This window comes from Prionailurus bengalensis, chromosome A2 (genome assembly GCF_016509475.1).
Source record: "Prionailurus bengalensis isolate Pbe53 chromosome A2, Fcat_Pben_1.1_paternal_pri, whole genome shotgun sequence".
Taxonomy (NCBI): Eukaryota; Metazoa; Chordata; class Mammalia; order Carnivora; family Felidae; genus Prionailurus; species Prionailurus bengalensis.
In genome coordinates, this window is record NC_057348.1 from 45764912 (window position 1) to 45784860 (window position 19949).

At 37.2% G+C, this 19949-nt stretch overlaps 1 protein-coding gene and 1 pseudogene across 4 annotated transcripts in view; both read left to right on the forward strand.

The window, feature by feature from the left end:
* LRRN1 (leucine rich repeat neuronal 1) overlaps nucleotides 1–14817 on the forward strand; it is a 37637-nt gene extending 22820 nt beyond the window's left edge. For 3 of the 4 annotated variants that reach the window (XM_043587973.1, XM_043587975.1, XM_043587972.1), the window contains 2 exons: nucleotides 7927–8002; nucleotides 9786–14817. In XM_043587973.1, the coding sequence (XP_043443908.1) occupies nucleotides 10063–12213 (2151 nt within the window). In that variant the 5' untranslated portion in view covers nucleotides 7927–8002; nucleotides 9786–10062 and the 3' untranslated portion in view covers nucleotides 12214–14817. The remainder of the gene's footprint in view (nucleotides 1–7926; nucleotides 8003–9785) is intronic. The other variant, XM_043587976.1, reaches the window with a different exon arrangement.
* A 4510-nt stretch (nucleotides 14818–19327) lies between these two features.
* Nucleotides 19328–19949, forward strand: part of LOC122488186 — a 67803-nt pseudogene continuing 67181 nt past the window's right edge.

Sequence of the window (19949 nt, forward strand, 5' to 3'; positions counted from 1 at the left end):
TTGAATTTCTATGCCCTTACAGAGTGTGCAAAACATTATCCATTATCAAATTAAGAGAAGCTTAATATATGCATTCTAAAAATTATACTTGTGATTTGGCCATGCTTATGTAGAATAGGTCAACTATGATCAATTCACTGCCACGTTAAAAAAAAAAATCAATGAACATGATTAAGCTGACCTGACTTAATTTTTTGAAATAAGTTAGGCATCAGCATGATTGATTGAGCTATCCCTGATCTACCTAATCAAAGGTCAAGATGGAGGTTATTAAACAAGCTATTTCACTCTCCCTAAATTGAATGATGTTTTCTTATGCTTCTAATAAATGATAATTGATTATGGAGCAGTAGAGGTTAACATCCTTCAAAGAGTTTTAGTTCCTGCCCAGGTGATCAAGAATATAAATTTCAACTAACCCTACACTAAGTGAAGCAGTGTGGGGTTCTGTAGTGTAAAGGATTGTGCATTTGGAGAGTAGAAATGGAGTCAAGTTGACTTCGGAATATGTGACCTCACCTCTCTGAGGTACCTTCTATAAAATGAGAAGTTGTTTTAGATGTGCTAGGTGATCTCTAAGGCCTTTTCTAACTTTCACAGCTTGTATTTCTCTTATTTCACAGGGAGGCTAGCTTGTTTGCCTTTGATCAGTTGAAGCCAATTAAGAATCTGGAGTAGATGTTCTTCCCAAGGGTTCTTCCACAAGCACCTTTCCTTACCATGCCAAGCCACCAACTTGGATTTGGATTCATGCCTGCTGGCTGTGTCTGGGCTTTTGGCTTTTTAATTTCCTTCCTTCCTCCCTTCCTTCCTCCCTCCCTTCCTTCCTTCCTTCCTTCCTTCCTTCCTTCCTTCCTCCCTGTCTCTCTTCCTTTCCTTTCCTTTCCTTTCCTTTCCTTTCCTTTCCTCCCTCCTTTCTCTCTCTCTCTTTTCTTCTTTCTTTCTTTCTTTCTTTCTTTCTTTCTTTCTTTCTTTCTTTCTTTCTTTCCTTCCTTCCTTCCTTCTAAACTTTCTTTTGTAATTTTTCAGTCCATCTAGTCCAGCCTTGCTCTGTTTACCGTGCCTGGCCAAACCTCCTGCAAGGGCTAATGTGCTGTCCATGCCTAGTCCTCTTAGGAGCTGAATGAATTGTGACCCCAGCTTCAATGCTTAGCTTGGAGACCAGCTGCGCCTTTGGGTTTTTCCCAGAGATGTTGGCCGACACTGCACCTGCAGTGTGATGGATTTGCCCTGGCCCAAAAGAGGAAGGAAAATGAGGGGGAATCAAAAGATCACTTGTGTACATCCTCTTCTTTGCACAGTAGTGCATTTGTACCACCCAAGTGTACCAGAGAATTCTTGAGACTTTATTAGGTAATAATAATAATAAATACAAGAAAGGAAAGAAAAATAAAATAAAATAAAACTAGAGAGAGGACAATCAAACTTTTCTCTGGGAACCAGGAAAACCATAAATATTTAAAGTGGTCAGATTAGGAAATGCTGAATTAGGGATCAAGGGGTTTGGGTTTTATTGTTTCTCTGCCAATTAACTAGGTCATCTTGGATCACTTAGGGGACCTTTAAGGTTCTGCCTTCCTTTAAAAGTAGGTCTTCCAAAAGAAAGGAGTATAAAATGAATTTTTCTAAATGCCATCCTTTTTTTTAAACTGCTCAAGTTTTCTTCAGAGCAAAGATTCACACTGTAATATAGTGAATCTCTAATTATAGGCTTTCACATGTGGAGTATTTGCCAGTAATATTTTAAAGTTGATATTTAATCATCTACTTATCAAATACTCCTATTAGCTTAGCATTATAACTGATATGATGCTTATTATATTTATATGTATTTCAGAGGTTGCAAACTGGCCACAGGCCACAAAAGGCCTTGGAAAGCAGATGGTTTTTGTTTGGCCTGCATAGTTAACATTTTTGGATGCCTTTGGAGTGCAGGCACACTCCAGCTTTTTACATGACTGTGTTAGATTCAGTTGACTTCACCTACCTAGCCCCTGAAAGCACTGGAGTTTGAGAGCCTTGGCATAATCAAACTTGCTGCATCTCAGAAAATGGCTAGAAGGAATTTTCCATGACACCAGGAGAATGGGTTGGTAAGATGACTTCTTGAGGTGTTTCTTAGCCTGGGAAGCTGTGACTTCCTTTCCTCTCAACCTACTTACTGTAAGATAAATCAAATAGAACACAAAGTTACTAGACTCTTTCAAGGTCACCTAGGAAATTGATGGTGAAGCCAAAATTAAGAATCTCTTCCCTGGTGTCCTCATTCTGTTGCTTGGCCCACTCAGACATGCTGCTGCACTGCTTGCTGATGAATAATGTGGGCTCTCAGGAACAGTTCCTTATGCAAAAGAGCTTCACCAAGCTCCATTATGTCCTTGCAAGGGGATAGACTTTATTGTTTCCTTAATGCATTATGGAGACTATTATAGCTCTTCCTCCCATACGAACCCTCCATCTGTGATCACTAACACACACTGCAGGGTGTTTTGCTTGGGATAATGTGTGAACAAGGAACATGATTTTGGGAAATGGTTGGAGAAAGAAATCTAAGATTCAGAAAGGGCCAGGGACCAGACAAAAGTCCAAGAAACTAATGTCTTTAAAAATAGTTCATGCAGGGATGCCTGGCTGGCTTAGTCAGTAGAGCACACAGCTCTTGATCTCAGACTCATGTGTTCAAGCGCCATGCTGGGTGTAGAGATTACTTTTAAAAAATGATTAAAAAAATTAAAAATAGTCCATGCAGTTTCAATATTCAGAATGTATTTTCAATGCCTTATTTCCTTCCCAAGGAAGATGAAATATACCCTCCATAAAGAATTTGCTGTGATCATTCTGTCTCTCTTTCTCTCTCTCTCTTTCTCTCTGTCTCTGGCCAGGCTGTTTTCAGAACTCGTAGTTGCTGATGTTACAAAAGGTACCCTCTATTGATTTCAACTACCTACTCCTTTCTTTCATACTCAAACCCATTAAAAAGACTCAGATCCAATGAGACATCAAACCTGTAAATAGTAATGTGTAACATCTATCAGGCACTCGCTATGTGGCAGGCCCTCTGCCAAAAGCTTTACATTTAACTTGTCATTCTAATTCTCTCACCACCCTTGCAAAGTAGGTTTTATGATCTTCATTTTCTAAAAAAAAGTTAACTGAGACTCAGAAAGAAAGCTTCAATAACTTGCCCAAGGTCACAGAACTGAATTTGAAACCAGGTTTGTCTTCAGAAGCCACACTCTTAACTCTATTGCTAAACTCCTCTTTCAAAAAGCTAATATAGCCTTTTGAGCCTAACAATCAGCCATGTGCACCTGAAGCAAAGTCATGCTGGCCTTCCACACAGGGAAATTACCTTTGGGAGGCCAATCCAGTGAATGGAGTCTACCTAGCTCTACCTTGCTCCCCTCCCCCCACAAGAGTGGCTACAGGGAGAATTTATAAGGAGACAATGTATTTTTTAACCAGAAGGAAAGCTTCATTGAACAAAAAATCCCATTGTCCTATTATTAAGCCATGCCCAAAAGAAGATAAGCAAATTTGAATGCTGCATTAGCTCTGGATCTATTTGGGGACCAATAGAGCTAAAAAATGATTTCTTTAAACATTACATATACAGGGTGAATTTGACCATCAAAGAAAGTGTACATAAATGCACATGTCCTAAGAGGGCATTTTCATTTTCTAGGGGATCAAAAATTAAGCTTTTTATTGCTGTGACTACTGTCTATAAAAGGATGTTAATTTCTAGGTTGGAGGTTTGTATTTCATAATTTGCTTGCTTACATAGGGTTTTAATTTAGCACAGGGCCATATTTGGCCTCTGAATTTCTAACACTTAATTCCAATAATACTGGTTGGAAATATAACGGAAATGGTAAAAAGAAACAATGACTTTTTTCCAAACACCTGTCATGCCCAAAGGTCTTAAAGAGATTTGCTTATTCATTACCTCCCAATAGCCCTGCAGAGTGAGAATGAAATTTAATGGCAAACTTGATGAGGTTCCAGAGATTCAAATAAGTATCTGAGGGGTCACTTTGTGCTGGACTTTTTCCCAGGCTCTTTAGTTATCATAATTTTCATATATAAAGTATGTATAATTAGCCTTAATTTAGGCATAGAAAGTGAGACAGAATTCTCATAGTTGACACAGGGTAATACATCTAATAAGTGAATAAGTCAGAATCTGAATACAGATCACTGGATCCCCCAACACAGAATTATTTCTACAAACAGAGAGCTATCTGGATTTTAATATAACTAGAATTAACTTAATCATCATGTTATTGTGATTGCTTCTTTCTTTCACCCAACTTTGTAAGAATTTAATGCATAAGGAACCAAACCCAAGTTATACTAAATACTGTGATTTTGTTAAACTGACATCCCATCTCATATGATTCTATGGGAAAATAAGGATCAGTGTCAAATTCACTTGATGGTTATGACCATGCTCTCCATTTCCCTTGGAATTTTATATTCAGTGCAGAGTGTCCCAAACATATCTTATTGGAAAAAGAAGTATCAAATGTAATTATGTAATTGTTTGTTTGAAATGCATCCCTTGCCAATACTGGGCCTTTAAAACCATGGTTTCTGACTTAAGGAATTGTTTCTTTAAACTGCCAGACTTCTTTGTGGAACATCATTCTGGTAATTAGTAGGACATTTTCTTCTCACATTTGACCGACTTAGTCCAGTAAGCCCTAGAACAAAACAATTCCACTAAAAAAATCTATACTGGCCATTTTTCAATTTGTTGCAGAATTTAAGATAATTAATTGGTATATATGTGACAAAGTAGGCCTGAAGTATAACGGTTTTACACTTTTTAATGATAAAAAATGACATTAAATTTGCCATCTTCCATTTTTAAGTATACAGTTCAGTAGTGCTAAATATATTCACATTGTTGTCTAGCAAAGTTCTCAAGCTTTTTCATTTTATAAAACTTAAATACCCAGTAAATACAAATACCCCCACTCCTTCCCACAACCCTCGGCAACCACATTCTACTTTTTGTTTCTATAATTTTGACTACTTTAGATACTTCATATGAGTGGAATCATATGGTATTGGTCTTTTTGTGATGGACTTATTTCATCCAGGATACTGTCCTTGAAGTTCACCCACATCATAGATGTGATAAAATTTCCTTCTTTTTTTAAGGTTGCATGATATTCCATTTTGTGTATATGTCACATTTTCTTTTTCCATACATCCACTAGTAGACATATGGATTGCTTCCATCTCTTTGCTATTGTGAACAGTGCTGCATTGAATGTTGGTGTGTGAATATCTCTTCAAGATCTTGCTTTGAATTCTTTTTGGATATATACCCAGAAGTGGGGTTGTTGGATCATATGGTAATTATATTTTTAATTTATTGCAGAACAGCCATTCTACATTCTATAGTGGATGCATCATTTTACTTGTTATTTTCTGTTCTTTTAATGGTAGTTATCCTCATGGGTATGAAGTGATACATCACTGTAGTTTTGATTTGTATTTCTCTTTTGATTAGTGATGTTAAGCATCTTTTCATGTGCTTATTGTCCACTTGGATATCTTTGGAGAATTGTCTGTTGTTACAGAGTTATAGGAGTTCCTTATGTATTCTGGACATTAGTCCCTTATCAGATATATGATTTGCAGATATTTTCTCCTATTTTGTTGATTGCCTTTTCACTCTGTTGATTTTTTCCTATGATGTGTAGAAGTTTTTAAGTTTGATTTAGTCATATTTGCTATTTTTGCTTTTATTGCTTGTTTTTGGTGTTTAAGAAATCAGTGTTCTGAAGCTTTTCCCCTCTGTCTTTTCCTAGGCGTTTTCCAGTTTTAGGTCTCACATTTAGGTCTTTAATTCATTTTGAGTTAATTTTTGTATATGATGGAGGGTAAGGGTCCAACTTCATTCTTTTGCATGTGGATATCCAATAACAGTTGGCGAAAGTATCCTTACCTCATTGTGTAGGCTTGGCACAAAATTCCAAGGTCATTTGATCATGTCCAGGAGAATTTATTTCTGTGCTCTCTTCTATATGTCTGCCTTTATGCCAGTACCATTCCATCTTGATTACTGTTGACTTATTGTATGTTTTGAACTCATGAAGGATGAGGCCTCCAACTTTGTTCTTTTTCAGGACTGTTTTGGCTCTATTCAGGGTCTCATGAATTTCCATATGAATTTTAAGATTTTTTTTTTCTATTTCTGCTAAAACTGCTGTTGGGCTTTTGACACAGCTTACATTCAATCTGTAGATCACTTTAGGTAGGATAGACATATTAACAATATTAAGTCTTCCAATCCATGAACATGGGATTCTATTTCTATTCATTTAGAATATTCTATTGAATATTCTATTCATTTAGAAATATTCTATTCATTTAGAAATTTCTATTCATTTAGAAATATTCTATTTCTATTCATTTGTATGTTTTGTTCTTTTATGCTTTGTAGTTTTCAGTGCACAAATCATCCCCTTGGTTAAATTTATTCCCAAGTGTTTTATTCTTTTTGATGCTATTGTAGGTTGGATTATTAATTTCCTTTTTGGATTGGTCATTAATAGTATACAAAAACACAACTGATTTTTATGTATTTATTTTGTGTCCTGCAACTTCGCTGAAATTGTTTATTATAACAGTTTAGGGGGGTTTTGTGACATCTTTAGGATTTTCTTCATGTGAAATCATACCATCTGCAGACAATTTTACTTCTTCATTTCCAATTTGGATGCTTTATTTTTTTTTTCTTGCTTAATTGTTTTGACTCAAACTTCCAATACTAAGTTGAATAGAAACGGTTAAAGTGGTCATCCTTACTTTGTTCTTGATCTTGGAGGAAAAGCTTATACTCTTTCAACATTGAATATGATTTTAGCTGTGGGCTTTTAATATATGTTTTTAGTATATTGAGGCAGTTTTCTTTCATTCCTAGTTTGTTGAGTGTTTTCACCATGAAAGGGTGTTGAATTTTGCCAAATGCATTTTCTGCCTCAACTGAGATGATCATGTGGGTTTTGTCATTCATTCTATTAATATGGTCTATTACTTTGAATTATTTTCATATATTGAACCATGCTTACATTCTGGGTATAAATCCAACTCAGTCATGGTGTATAATCCTTTTAATATACTGTTGAATTCAATCTGCTAGTATTGTTGACGAGTTTTGCATCAATATTCATCAGGGACATTGGTCTGTAGTTTTCTTCTCTTGTTGTGATAATGGATTTACTTTTAAACACCATTAGTGAATAATTCCTGAGACATGCCTTATGTTTTAAACATATAAAATGGTTTAAGCATTCTTTTAAGCTTTTTTCTCTGGCTAATGTCATGTTCAAAAATTAGGCTGGAAAATATGTTAAAAAGAATTCAGAATGGTACACAACTAGAAACATCTTAAAACACCTCCTTTTATGTCAAGGAAGTTTCATTCTCCATTCTCAAAGAAGCCAAATGCAGGTTTGGGGAAGGAAAAAGTCTTCCCTCTATGTTTGATATGGTATTTAACATTCTCAACTTGTGTGGTTTGTTTATTTATTTGTTTGTTTGTTTGTTTAAAGAGGTATGTGTATGTCAAATAGATTTGAGTACTGCAATGCAATTACTTCAAACCATATAATTTAAACTAAAATGGAGACATTACTTGTGACAATATGCGAAGTATAGCCCCATTAAAGATATTTTTCAGTAGCAACAGATGGTTTTGGGAGACTCACACAACTTCAGCACATATTTACTTTTAGCTATGTTTCCTTAAGTTCAGTCAAAACATAAATGTTGATTGAAATTCCATCTCAGAGTTATGAAAAGTAGATTTATTCTTTGGGTTTTCTATTTTGAATTAAGATTAAGCAATAACATGTGGCAGAAATTTACTTAACAGAAAACTTACTGTGGTCATTGTACCTCTTTTAGGATTACTCTGAATGGAAACAAAAAGAGGACTAAATTTGTGGAGGCAATGATATTTGGAAAATTATTGCTCTCTGAGGTATGTTTTTATTTTATGGATTTTCCTGATAAAAGTCAGAATCAGGTAATTTTATAATGTTGAAAAGTTTTGTACATATATAATATATGGTAAAGGAACCAGATTAGGGTGAGGGGAATGCCAGTGTTGCCTCTCCACATGGAAGAGAAAGTATCCAGCATCAGCATTATGCAACACATCCATTTCCTTCTCCTACCTCCAAATGCCAAATATGGATCAGGTGATTTTTTTTCTAAATACCATCTTGTTAGACCAGTAACTTGGTTTGCATATTTTCTAAAACAACAACAAAAATATAGCACTTTGCTTTCTTTCTACTAAAATATGACAAATACAGAACTTTTAGGACTGGCTATTTGTATTAGTTTGCTTCTTGGTCAATCACAAAGAAAACTGTATTTTGCAAAGTTCAAAGATAATAGCGCCAAATACAAATCGAAAGCTTGCTATGTGTTGGACACCAGGCTTCAAGTACATTATGTGCTGTATTTTATTGAATCCTTACAGTAATTTTAGGAGGCTAAAGAAAACACCAGCCACTAAAGTTCTTCAATACTTAAAGTTGAAGTTCAATATAGAAAAACAAATGTAAGGAAACATGTAACTGTACATTTAATATCTTAGTAAGTAACTGCCTAGTTTTGAGAAAGCAAGATAGACCATGGATCCTCAGTGGCTTTTTATACCTGATTGGAATCCAGAAAACTAGAACCATTAACTGCTAATATTATCTTTTATAAGCAGGTAAGCAATACATACTTGACCTCAGAAGACCTCATTCAAACCATTAGATTATGACAGAATAAGAAGCTGAGGCTTCAATGTATTAAAGAACATATCCCCTCCACTAAAAGAAACATATCCAGTATATCCATGCTTTATAACTCCTAAGTGGCTAGTGACATTCCCATGAGATTGGTGAAATTAAATGTGTAAATACATTTGTGTTTTTCATGAAGACCAGTGGTAATAGTGGGGTAAAGTCCTTTGACTATTTTATTCAGTCCAAGATTAGCTGTGACCATTAGAATATAAGAAAAACTGACATTTTCTTTTTTTATGTTTATTTATTTTTGAGAGAGAGAGAGAGAGAGAGAGACAGAGACAGAGACAGAGTGTGAGTGAGGGAGGGGCAGAGAGGGAGGGAAACACAGATTCCAAAGCTGACTCTAGGCTCTGTACTATTAGCACAGAGCCTGATGTGGGACTCGAACCCAAGAGGTGTGAAATCATAACCTGAGCTGAAGTTGGACACTTAACCAACTGAGCCACCTGGATGCCCCTGATATTTTCTTTTTGTAGTTGAGTTAGATTAATTTTTTGCATAAGAATAATTGAGCTAGAAAAGCATTGACTGAATAGGTCTTCAGAGTATACCATTTGGAAAAGAAAAGTGAACTTTGAGTGTTTTATAAACTGCCTTTCATGTTTTGCTTTTGACCTTTTGATTCTTCTTGGAGGCTTAAATAGGCAATTTCTCAAGTCAACTTTGTTTTTAAAGAAATGATATCTGTGTGTTTTTCTGAGTGTCCTTGGTGTGTGTGTGTGTGTGTGTGTGTGTGTGTGTTTGAGGGTTTTACCCAATTAAATTGTAAAAGTGGTAACTAGTTTTAGTGTAAGAAGGAAAATATAGGAAAGTATACTGTAATTTAAAAGCTTGTGTAGTTATTTTGAACATTCTGTTAATAGATTTGTGATTATGCCTTTTTAGTAGACAAAAGAAAGGCTGTAATGTAGCAAGTATATGGAAAAAACATAACATCTGTCCTAATCTAATTTTCAGGCACATCTCCAGACTTTGATTTGGCTGAAGTAACTTCTACCACAGAGCTGTGGGCATGCCTGGGATTGAGAAACACAGTTAAAAGACTCCCAGTTGCTTCTTGCCTTTTGAAAACTTCTGAAAACCATCCCTTCAGACCCCAGAATTGTACCCATCTCAACCAAGACTTTGCTTGAATGTTTACATTTTCTGCTTCCTATTCTACCTATCACTATTTAGCATTCACCTTTTGTTAAAATTTAGGAGTATCAGGATTGAGCTTGCTCAGCAAGCCAGCATGGCTAGAATGAGCTTTGTGTTAGCAGCTTGCCAATTGGTGCTGGGCTTGCTAATGACTTCATTAACTGGGTACTCCCTACAAAATAGTGAGTGTCCACAACTTTGCGTATGTGAAATTAGGCCCTGGTTCACCCCGCAATCCACATACAGAGAAGCCACCACTGTTGATTGCAATGATCTCCGCTTAACAAGGATTCCCAGCAACCTTTCTAGTGATACTCAAGTGCTTCTCTTACAGAGCAATAACATTGCAAAGACCGTGGATGAGCTCCAGCAGCTTTTCAACTTGACTGAGCTAGATTTCTCCCAAAACAACTTCACAAATATTAAGGAGGTCGGGCTAGCAAACCTGACCCAGCTCACTACTCTACATTTGGAGGAAAATCAGATTACGGAAATGACTGATTACTGTCTGCAGGACCTCAGCAACCTTCAAGAACTCTATATCAACCATAACCAGATTAGCACTATTTCTGCTAATGCTTTTTCAGGCTTAAAAAATCTTTTAAGGCTCCACTTGAACTCCAATAAATTGAAAATTATTGATAGCCGCTGGTTTGATTCAACACCCAACCTGGAAATTCTCATGATTGGGGAAAACCCTGTGATTGGAATTCTGGATATGAACTTTAAACCCCTCTCAAATTTGAGAAGCCTGGTTTTGGCAGGAATGTATCTCACTGATATTCCTGGAAATGCCTTGGTGGGCTTGGATAGCCTTGAAAGCCTGTCTTTTTATGATAACAAACTGGTCAAGGTCCCCCAACTTGCCCTGCAAAAGGTTCCAAATTTAAAATTCTTAGACCTCAACAAAAACCCCATCCACAAAATCCAAGAAGGGGACTTCAAAAATATGCTTCGGCTAAAAGAACTAGGAATCAACAATATGGGGGAACTTGTTTCTGTGGATCGCTATGCCCTTGATAACTTGCCTGAACTCACAAAGTTAGAAGCCACCAATAACCCCAAATTATCTTATATCCACCGCTTGGCTTTTCGAAGTGTTCCTGCCCTGGAAAGCTTGATGTTGAACAACAATGCCTTGAATGCTGTTTACCAAAAGACAGTAGAATCCCTTCCCAATCTTCGTGAGATCAGTATCCATAGCAACCCCCTGAGGTGTGACTGTGTCATCCACTGGATTAACTCCAACAAAACAAACATCCGCTTCATGGAGCCTTTGTCCATGTTCTGTGCCATGCCACCTGAATATAGAGGGCAGCAGGTAAAGGAAGTTTTAATCCAAGATTCAAGTGAACAGTGCCTCCCAATGATAGCTCATGACACATTCCCAAATCATTTAAACATGGATATTGGCACAACAGTTTTCCTAGATTGTCGGGCCATGGCTGAGCCAGAACCCGAAATTTATTGGGTCACTCCTCTTGGAAATAAGATAACTGTGGATACACTTTCAGATAAATACAAGCTAAGTAGCGAAGGTACTTTAGAAATATCTAACATACAAGTTGAAGACTCAGGAAGATATACTTGTGTCGCCCAGAATGTTGAAGGGGCTGACACACGTGTAGTGACAATTAAGGTTAATGGAACCCTTCTGGATGGTACCCAGGTGCTGAAAATATATGTCAAGCAGACAGAATCTCATTCCATCTTAGTGTCCTGGAAAGTCAATTCCAATGTCATGACATCAAACTTAAAATGGTCATCTGCCACCATGAAGATTGACAATCCTCACATAACCTATACTGCCAGGGTCCCGGTAGATGTTCATGAGTACAACCTAACACATCTGCAGCCTTCTACAGATTATGAAGTGTGTCTCACAGTGTCTAATATTCATCAGCAGACTCAGAAGTCATGTGTGAATGTCACAACTAAAAATGCCGCCTTTGCACTGGACATTTCTGATCAAGAAACAAGTACAGCCCTTGCTGCAGTAATGGGGTCCATGTTTGCCGTCATTAGCCTTGCATCTATTGCTGTGTACATTGCCAAAAGGTTTAAGAGAAAAAACTACCACCACTCATTAAAAAAGTATATGCAAAAAACTTCTTCAATCCCACTAAATGAGCTGTACCCACCACTCATTAATCTCTGGGAGGGTGACAGTGAGAAAGACAAAGATGGTTCTGCAGACACCAAGCCAACCCAGGTTGACACATCCAGAAGCTATTACATGTGGTAACTCAGTGGATATTTTGCTTCTGGTAGTAAGGAGCACAAAGACGTTTTTGCTTTATTCTGCAAAAGTAACAAGTTGAAGACTTTTGTATTTTTGACTTTGCTAGTTTGTGGCAGAGTGGAGAGGACGGGTGGATATTTCAAATTTTTTTAGTATAGCGTATCGCAAGGGTTTGACACGGCTGGCAGCATCTCTAGGCTTCCAGTTTGTGTTTGGTTTTTATTCTTATCATTATTATGATTATTATTATATTATTATATTATTATTATTATTATTATTTTGTTTTAGTTGTTGTGCTAAACTCAATAATGCTGTTCTAACTACAATGCTCAATAAAATGATTAATGACAGGTTGGGGTTCCCTGTGCTTTTACCAATAGCATGACCCCTTCTGAAGCCATCAGTAGAAAGTACAAAGTCCTCCAAAAAGCTAACACAGTTGTGAAGCAGCATTGAACATTTTGTAGCAATCTGGTCTACAGACTTTTTAACTCAAGAAGCTAAGGCTAGACTTGTTACCTTCGTTGAATGATGTTAGTTGACTGTACTGTAATGTTGTATCAACTGAATTGAATGTTTGCCTTTGAACAATGACTTTTCCTTTTTGTAATAGTTAAAGAGGCTTAGAACAAGCTAACAGGCAATAGAAATATGTATATCAGATTTTTTATGTAACAATCTACATGTTAATTGTTACCTTATTCTTTTTATCTTTAGTAGACACTTTTAAAAGAAAAGACAATTTTGTTGTGTTTAACTCACCAACATGTGGTGTATAATGAAGACAGAACTATAATAAATTAGTTTTGTTCTGATTTTTTTAGAACACTTGCAATAATGTATCATTTATAGTTCTTGCTAGTGGCAGTGGTGATTATTTTTCACATCCCTAATACAAACAACCAAAATAAATCAACTATAGTGTGATGCTTTTTAAAACTAGGCCCTAAAAGTTTTGAATTCTTTTTCTAAGGGAAGAAATATCTATTTTAGTGAAGATATTTTAATGAAAAGGATTTCTATATCTTGAATATTACTGATCAGAACTAATGGAGGGAAGCATTCTTATGAACAAAAAGTCATATTACTGTATCCCATACGTAACTAAACGTGATTTGAAAAACTAGAGACATACACATTGATGAAGTGATAGATATGTCACATTTTTTTCTGTAAGGGTTTTGTTAAAATCCAAATTTTTTTACTGTTTTCCATGCTCTCCATCAAAGTCTAAAATATGCAGCTATGCAGTATTTCAAAGTGTATTACATGCTATTCCTTTTTTCATGGCTATCTATATGCTTAGACCCATATTAAAACCCATATATCCAGTGGAAAAATCTGCTGAGACAAGTAAATGATTACTAGAAAACAGAACAATTTCTGTACATTTGGCATTTTTCAGCCAACTAACATAGACAGTTTGGCAGAATTAAGTCTTTCTGGAAAACGTGTGTGTGAAATGTAGGACAGAAAAAGCTAGATTTAGGTAAAAGGTCAGTTCCACAAAGTGTGTGTGTTGGAGGCGGGGGAGGGGGGCGGGAATTGAAGGTATAGTTAGAGAAAGAAACCATTTGAGAATGCAGATTAATAATGCAGAGAAATAAAGAGAAGCTTCTCCAGATGGCACCTGCTTCCAGGACACGCCATCACACCAGGAATGATAAGATTGTAAAAAGGGACAGAGAGCCAGCAGGTGCCAGCTGAGCAAAAGCAAGAAGAAGGGAGCAGAAAAATACACGCAAGTGAAGCAAGCTGAAAGGATTTCTTTCTTTGTACCATTCCTTGTTTCATGAATCATTTAGAAAAAAAGATCATCATTTTTTTCCCCCATTTCTAAAGGAGGGGGGGATTTTTTCATATGCTGTAGCAAGTGAGCTGTAGCAGAAAAACGAGTGTCTGAGCTACAAGCATCTCTTCCCACGGCCTTTGCTTCTTGGTGAGAAAAATCTATGCCCACAGAACTGTAACTTGCCCTGGTCAGACTCTCCTGCCCCCCTGAGAACTCTACTGCTCTGGGTCCAGCAGCTTTCCAGATTCCTCTGCAGAGCTCATCGCTTACAGTTCTCAACAACCTCTGGTGCTATATGGCTTCAAAAATGCACTATATCCTCAAGTTCTCATTTACTCAGGACAAAATTCAGCACAAGGGCAGAACGAGGAGGTCCAGAAAGCTTCTACATTGTTGTTATTACCAAGTACACGTAGGAGACAGAGAAGTGAAGTTGCTGGGGATGCAACCAAAGTTGGGGAGTTTCCTGTTGGGGGAATCTTGTTTTCAAATATCTATAGAGAGTAGTACACCATCTAACAAATTCTCCGTTACTTCTGCAAACAATGAAGGGAGAGGCACTAAAGCATTAGGCCTAGAGCAGGGAGGAAAGAGGAGGCATAATTGGTCCTATAAAGCAATGATTTGAACCTGGCACGTAATCAGCACTCAAATATTAGTGGAATATATGAAGGAAAACAACCATCTCTCTACTCTGAATATATACCAAGCACCAGGGAATCCAAGTGTTTTGGTCAACTATGTTTTGCCAGGCCAGTTTGGGGGAAATAATCCCTTTTAACTTTTCCTCCTCCAATAAAATATTTTTGAGCTTATTTTTCCTTGTCTGTGCTAATTGGGTTGGTTTTCAGATGAGAAAAAGCAAAATGGCATGGTACTTTTTTCCCTAGCCAAGTATTTCTTCATTTGTGCTTAATTTAATTTGATAAGTTAGACAGCCGGTGAAATTAGGCATCCAAGTAGTTCCTAATTGATAATGGAGGTTATATCACCTCCAGTGAAGTGACTATTACAGGTCACTTTCTAATTTCATATTTTCCTTTTTGCTTCCTGTTGCCCTCAGGACATTTAATATATCTCTAACCTGATTTTACAAGGTTATTTTTGGAGTTTCTTAAAACAGACATTCTCAAATTTGCCTGTTTAATTAATGACAAATGGAACTGATGCCATGAATATAAAAACAAATGCAATGTTTGAATATCAGTTTTTCTAATTTGGCTGTGTGTTTAGCAAAAAGGAATCTTCTCCATCCATTTTTTAGCAAAATGAATACTACCAAGGTCCATTATTTTCTCACGTGGTTTTCTATTCATTTATTCATTTGCTAAAAACACCACAATCAACTGTACTTGCTGCTTGCTTTCTATCTCTGCATTCATCTTCCAAAGCATTTTCTTTGCTTCATTGCTGTTTTTATTAGTGGGGGTACAAAAACATTTTTTATCTCCAGGAAAACCATACTTTCTGCCTTAACTTGCCATTGAAACGGGGAATTTACTTCTGACGCATCCTAACTATAAGTGACAATGCTTTCTCCACCTCAATTCTTTCACCTCCTACCCAGGTTGCAAATATTAACTTTATTAACTAGGATTAACTGGAGGGAAAATGTTTCTTTAAAGATGAATTTTAGGATCACCCTCCAGAGCTGTGGGATGATCTTGGCCAAAAATCTCGGCTTTCATCTGAGATGGGCAGGGTTTCTCTGTCCTTTCCTCCTGCCCCCCATATGCACTGGTCAACTCCTCTCTGAACTGTAAGTCGGGAACTTAGGACCTATGGTAAAAATAAGGAGATGCTAATGGAACTCATTATTTTTGTACTTGCTGGTTCAGCATTGCCCAGCACAGGTTAACAGAACTAAATGGGGTTTTTTGTATTGTAGAATTCCTCAGAGACTTGATGGCAGTAATATAAAGTACATAGCATTTCCCACAGCCATTTACCACTGGCATATCTCAGGGTACTATTCTGTCTTAAAGACCCTGAGAAGTTGAGGATTTAACTTAATCCCCAAAATCATTCAGGTGAATTGGGTATTATTCTTTCCAATTTACAGATGAGGAAACTAAGGCCCACTGGCGTAGTCATTTGTGTGACACCATAATGTGGATGATCATGATGGGGCTCTTCGCTTCTTGTTTCCTCTTCCCCTGTCCAACCCCCTTCTAAAGTGGGGAGAGGAGCATCTGAAAGGGCAGAGACCAGAGGTCACAGGGCACACGGTGAGTAAGGCAGAGAAAGAAAGCAAAGGAGAGCTAATGAGAGAGGACACTGAAAGCTTTATGTCTTAAAGTGCTTCTCTCTGCTTCCTGCTTCCTTCCTTGTCTCTTCTCCCTTAACAAGCTTTATGTGCTGGAGATCTGTGAACTACACATCAAAACTGTTTGCAGCAGGCTAAATTTTAATTCTAATCTTCATTTCTCCCTATACTCTCCTCTCTGTTACCTGCGCACATAATTAAAGTTTTAAACATTTTTGTACAGGAGATTCGAAGCTCGTTCCTCAGCAGTAAACCATAGAAGGCTAATGTAAAATCAACGACAAATTCATTGTTTAGCTCAAAAGCTCATGTGGGGAAATGTAAAGTTCATGTAATTGGGCAGTTGTAAGGGTGGTGTCTGACATACCTAGAAACACATGGCTTTTGTATAATCCCCAAGTTTCTGGAATTTGTGGGATATTTATATCCAGGAAACTTCCCTCAAGTAGTCCATCTGGAAACTATAAAGCCTTAAAAAGTTGTCTTTTCCATTTCTTGTTTTAATAAATGCAATAGCCTTCCCAACATGTCCCATTGTTCGTTATATACTACTTTTTTATGAACCAAAACCAGTCTCAAGCTCCTCACTAAAGTAGCTCTGGGCACAAGATGGGTCAGACATCGCCACTTTTCTCCTTTCTTCCTTGGCCTCATTCTCCCAGAGGATTAAAATGACAAGGTAAATTTCATCCTGGGCCCTGAGAGAATGGTCATGAGTTCCCAATAAGGGGGATGTCCTGAATTAAGTAGTATTTTAATGCATCAGTCTTCATGTTAGCATGTCTCACTGATATAAGCAGAAAACAGGATATTCATAAGGAAAGGAAAACAAACCATTTACAATAGTGACTTCTGAAGGAATAAGGAGAAAAATCACTGTGTATATAGGTCTCCTTTAAGAACTTCACATAGATCATTTACTTTTAATCCTCTTAATTGGTCCAGGAAGTGAGTACTATTGTCCTTAGAGATGATAAAAATGTATACTCAACCTTAGAGACACAAGCAACTTAACTGAAATCAGCTGGTATGAAGAATTTAAATTCCAGGTCTTTATGACTAAAATTTGTGGAATTTCACTTATAAAATGGTCTGCAAGCTAAATATGGATCAGGAGTGTAGAACAGAGCCCAAAAATCAATTTGGCCTTGAGACAGAAGGGAAAAAAGGAGCAAAGGGAGGTAATGCCCAGCAGTGAGGCCTCAGAGTCACAGGGGTCTAATTTAAGGCCCAAACCTGAGATCAATACATGGAAATAACAGCAAGCCAAAGAAAGGAAAAGATAAAGGACAACTATTTAAAGTGTGTGACAATATGTGCATACAAATAAAATGCAGTATCTGCATAAAAATGGTGGAGTGGGTTAGAAGTGTGAGTAGGTATCATAAGTTGCTACCATAAGTGTTAAACACTTGGTATGTTCCACATAGGCTAAGCACTTGACCTATATCATCTCATGGAACATTTAATAACTTTATGAGTAGGGATATTTTTCATGTAGAGAAACTGAGCCTCAGTTCATCAATCATTAGTGATGAAGTCAAGGTTTCAACACTGGCTGTCAGATTCCAAGGCCCCAGATTAAACACTAGACTACTGTCTAGTTAATAGGCACTCAAACTACTAGACTGGTCATCTCATTTGCTTTATTGATTTATTTCTTCTAGGAGAGTTAGGAGCAAGAAGAAGAATAGGTTTCCTGACCTGTCTAGGAGCTTTCATGGACCTTCCTACAAAACGTGTTTTGTTTTTTGGGTTTGTTTTTTTTTCTTAAAATGTTTGTTAACATAGAATTAATGCCACAGAGTTAGGTAAGAGGTAAAATCCTTACTCAATCCTTTTCCTTTGTAACCTGTAAAGTTAGTCACATTTTAATCATCTCTCTGATCTGTTTTTTAAAGCTGTAGCACAGTATTCAGAGCAAAGACTTGTTGACGCCCAGGGTTATCTAATCTTAACTTTCCTGTAAATCATTCCAGGGCATGGGGTGCAGGGAGGATACCCTCCCTAGAGAACTGTTAAAGTGACGAAGTGACGAGCTTTACACCTAATCCCATATCTTTGTGATCTTTATAGCCCTTAATTAGAAAATATATTACTCTTTGGGGCTCCTGGGTGGCTCAATTAAGCCTCTGACTTCAGCTCAGGTCATGACCTCATGGTTTGTGGGTTCAAGCCCTGCATCAGGCCTTGTGCTGACAGCTCGAGCCTGGACCCTGCTTCAGATTCTGTGTTTCCTTCTCTCTCCGTCCCTCCCCCACTCACACTCTGTCTCTCTCTCTCAAAAATAAATAAAAATTTTTAAAAACTAAAAAAAAAAGAAAATATATTACTCTCTATCTTCTAAGAGGCAAACTGTTTTAAATATCCCCCATTCTATTGATGAAATTGTGCCAAGAAGGCCACTGTGACTGTTAACTAAAAAACACGCTCCCATGTTATTTTCCTTCTTGTTAAAACATCACACACTTAAAACAATGCTTGATTTCACCTAATTTTATTTTAACCGGGTTAGGTGTATTCCCCTCCTCCACATCAGAAAATAGGTCCTATCTGCCATTCATTTTGAAATGGTAGTTTTCTACTCTAATTATAAGGGTAATATATGTTCACTATAGAGAATCTGGAGAAAAATATGTATGAAAAAACCAGCATGTAATTCCACAATTCCAAACAAAACAAGTGAGATTTTGGTGTACTTTCTTCTACTCTTTTACCCATCTGCACATATATTCATATATGAATACACACCTATAATTATAAATATACCCATCTTTATGAATATAGAATTAGAATCGTGATATATATAATTTGTATACTGGGTTCTTTTTCTATCACACAAAGAAGTAAACATTTTTCCATATTATTAAAATTTTCTGGAAAGCATGATGTTAGAATCTGTATAATGATCTATTATATAACTATCCAGTAATTGAACAATTCCTTCTTTTTGGGGGCATTTCACCTCTTCTATGTCAAGCCCCAGAGGCACGAAAATGAGCCTACTGTGCTCTTGCTTTCCAAGGCACAGTCACAGAGGAAGATGGACATCTCTATAAATGACTACCCAGGATGAGGACTACCACCAAAAGGATGAAATGATGGCACAAAAGCACAAGGAAGAAGAGCCTCAGTCAGGCTGGGAACTCAAACGTCAAATCTCACAATTTACACTCAAACTTAGAAGACGAGGTGAGTGTTTAACAAGCCAGCCTGCAAAGGGAGGGCATCTCAGGCAGAGGGGGCAGATCCCCCTGACTGCAGAGTGTCCGAGGACATGGCAGAAAGCTTCCAGAGAAACTGGTGATTCTGAAAGCATTCTAGTGATGGGGAAGAGCCTACCAAAAACTTAGAGTAACTAAATAGGATGCTGAGGTAGGAGAGAAGAGATAGCAAGGTTTTGTGCAAAGGTGAGAGGGAGAGGCTGAGTAATACAAAGATGCTATGGGCCCCAGAAAGAGCTTTGTTTCTGATTTAATTTTTTGTAGCCATTCCATGTCATCCCTGGGGAGGTACTTTCCTGGTGAGATAAAAGAAACTTACAAGAGCAGCTTGATAAACCTCCCATGCCCCGGGGCCTCAATGTGGAATCTGAGTTGTGGTAATATGTAAAACCCAAGTTTTAAACAAATGAGAGATAGCACAAATTTCTTACCTCGATCCCAGTCAGTGGCCTGCAGT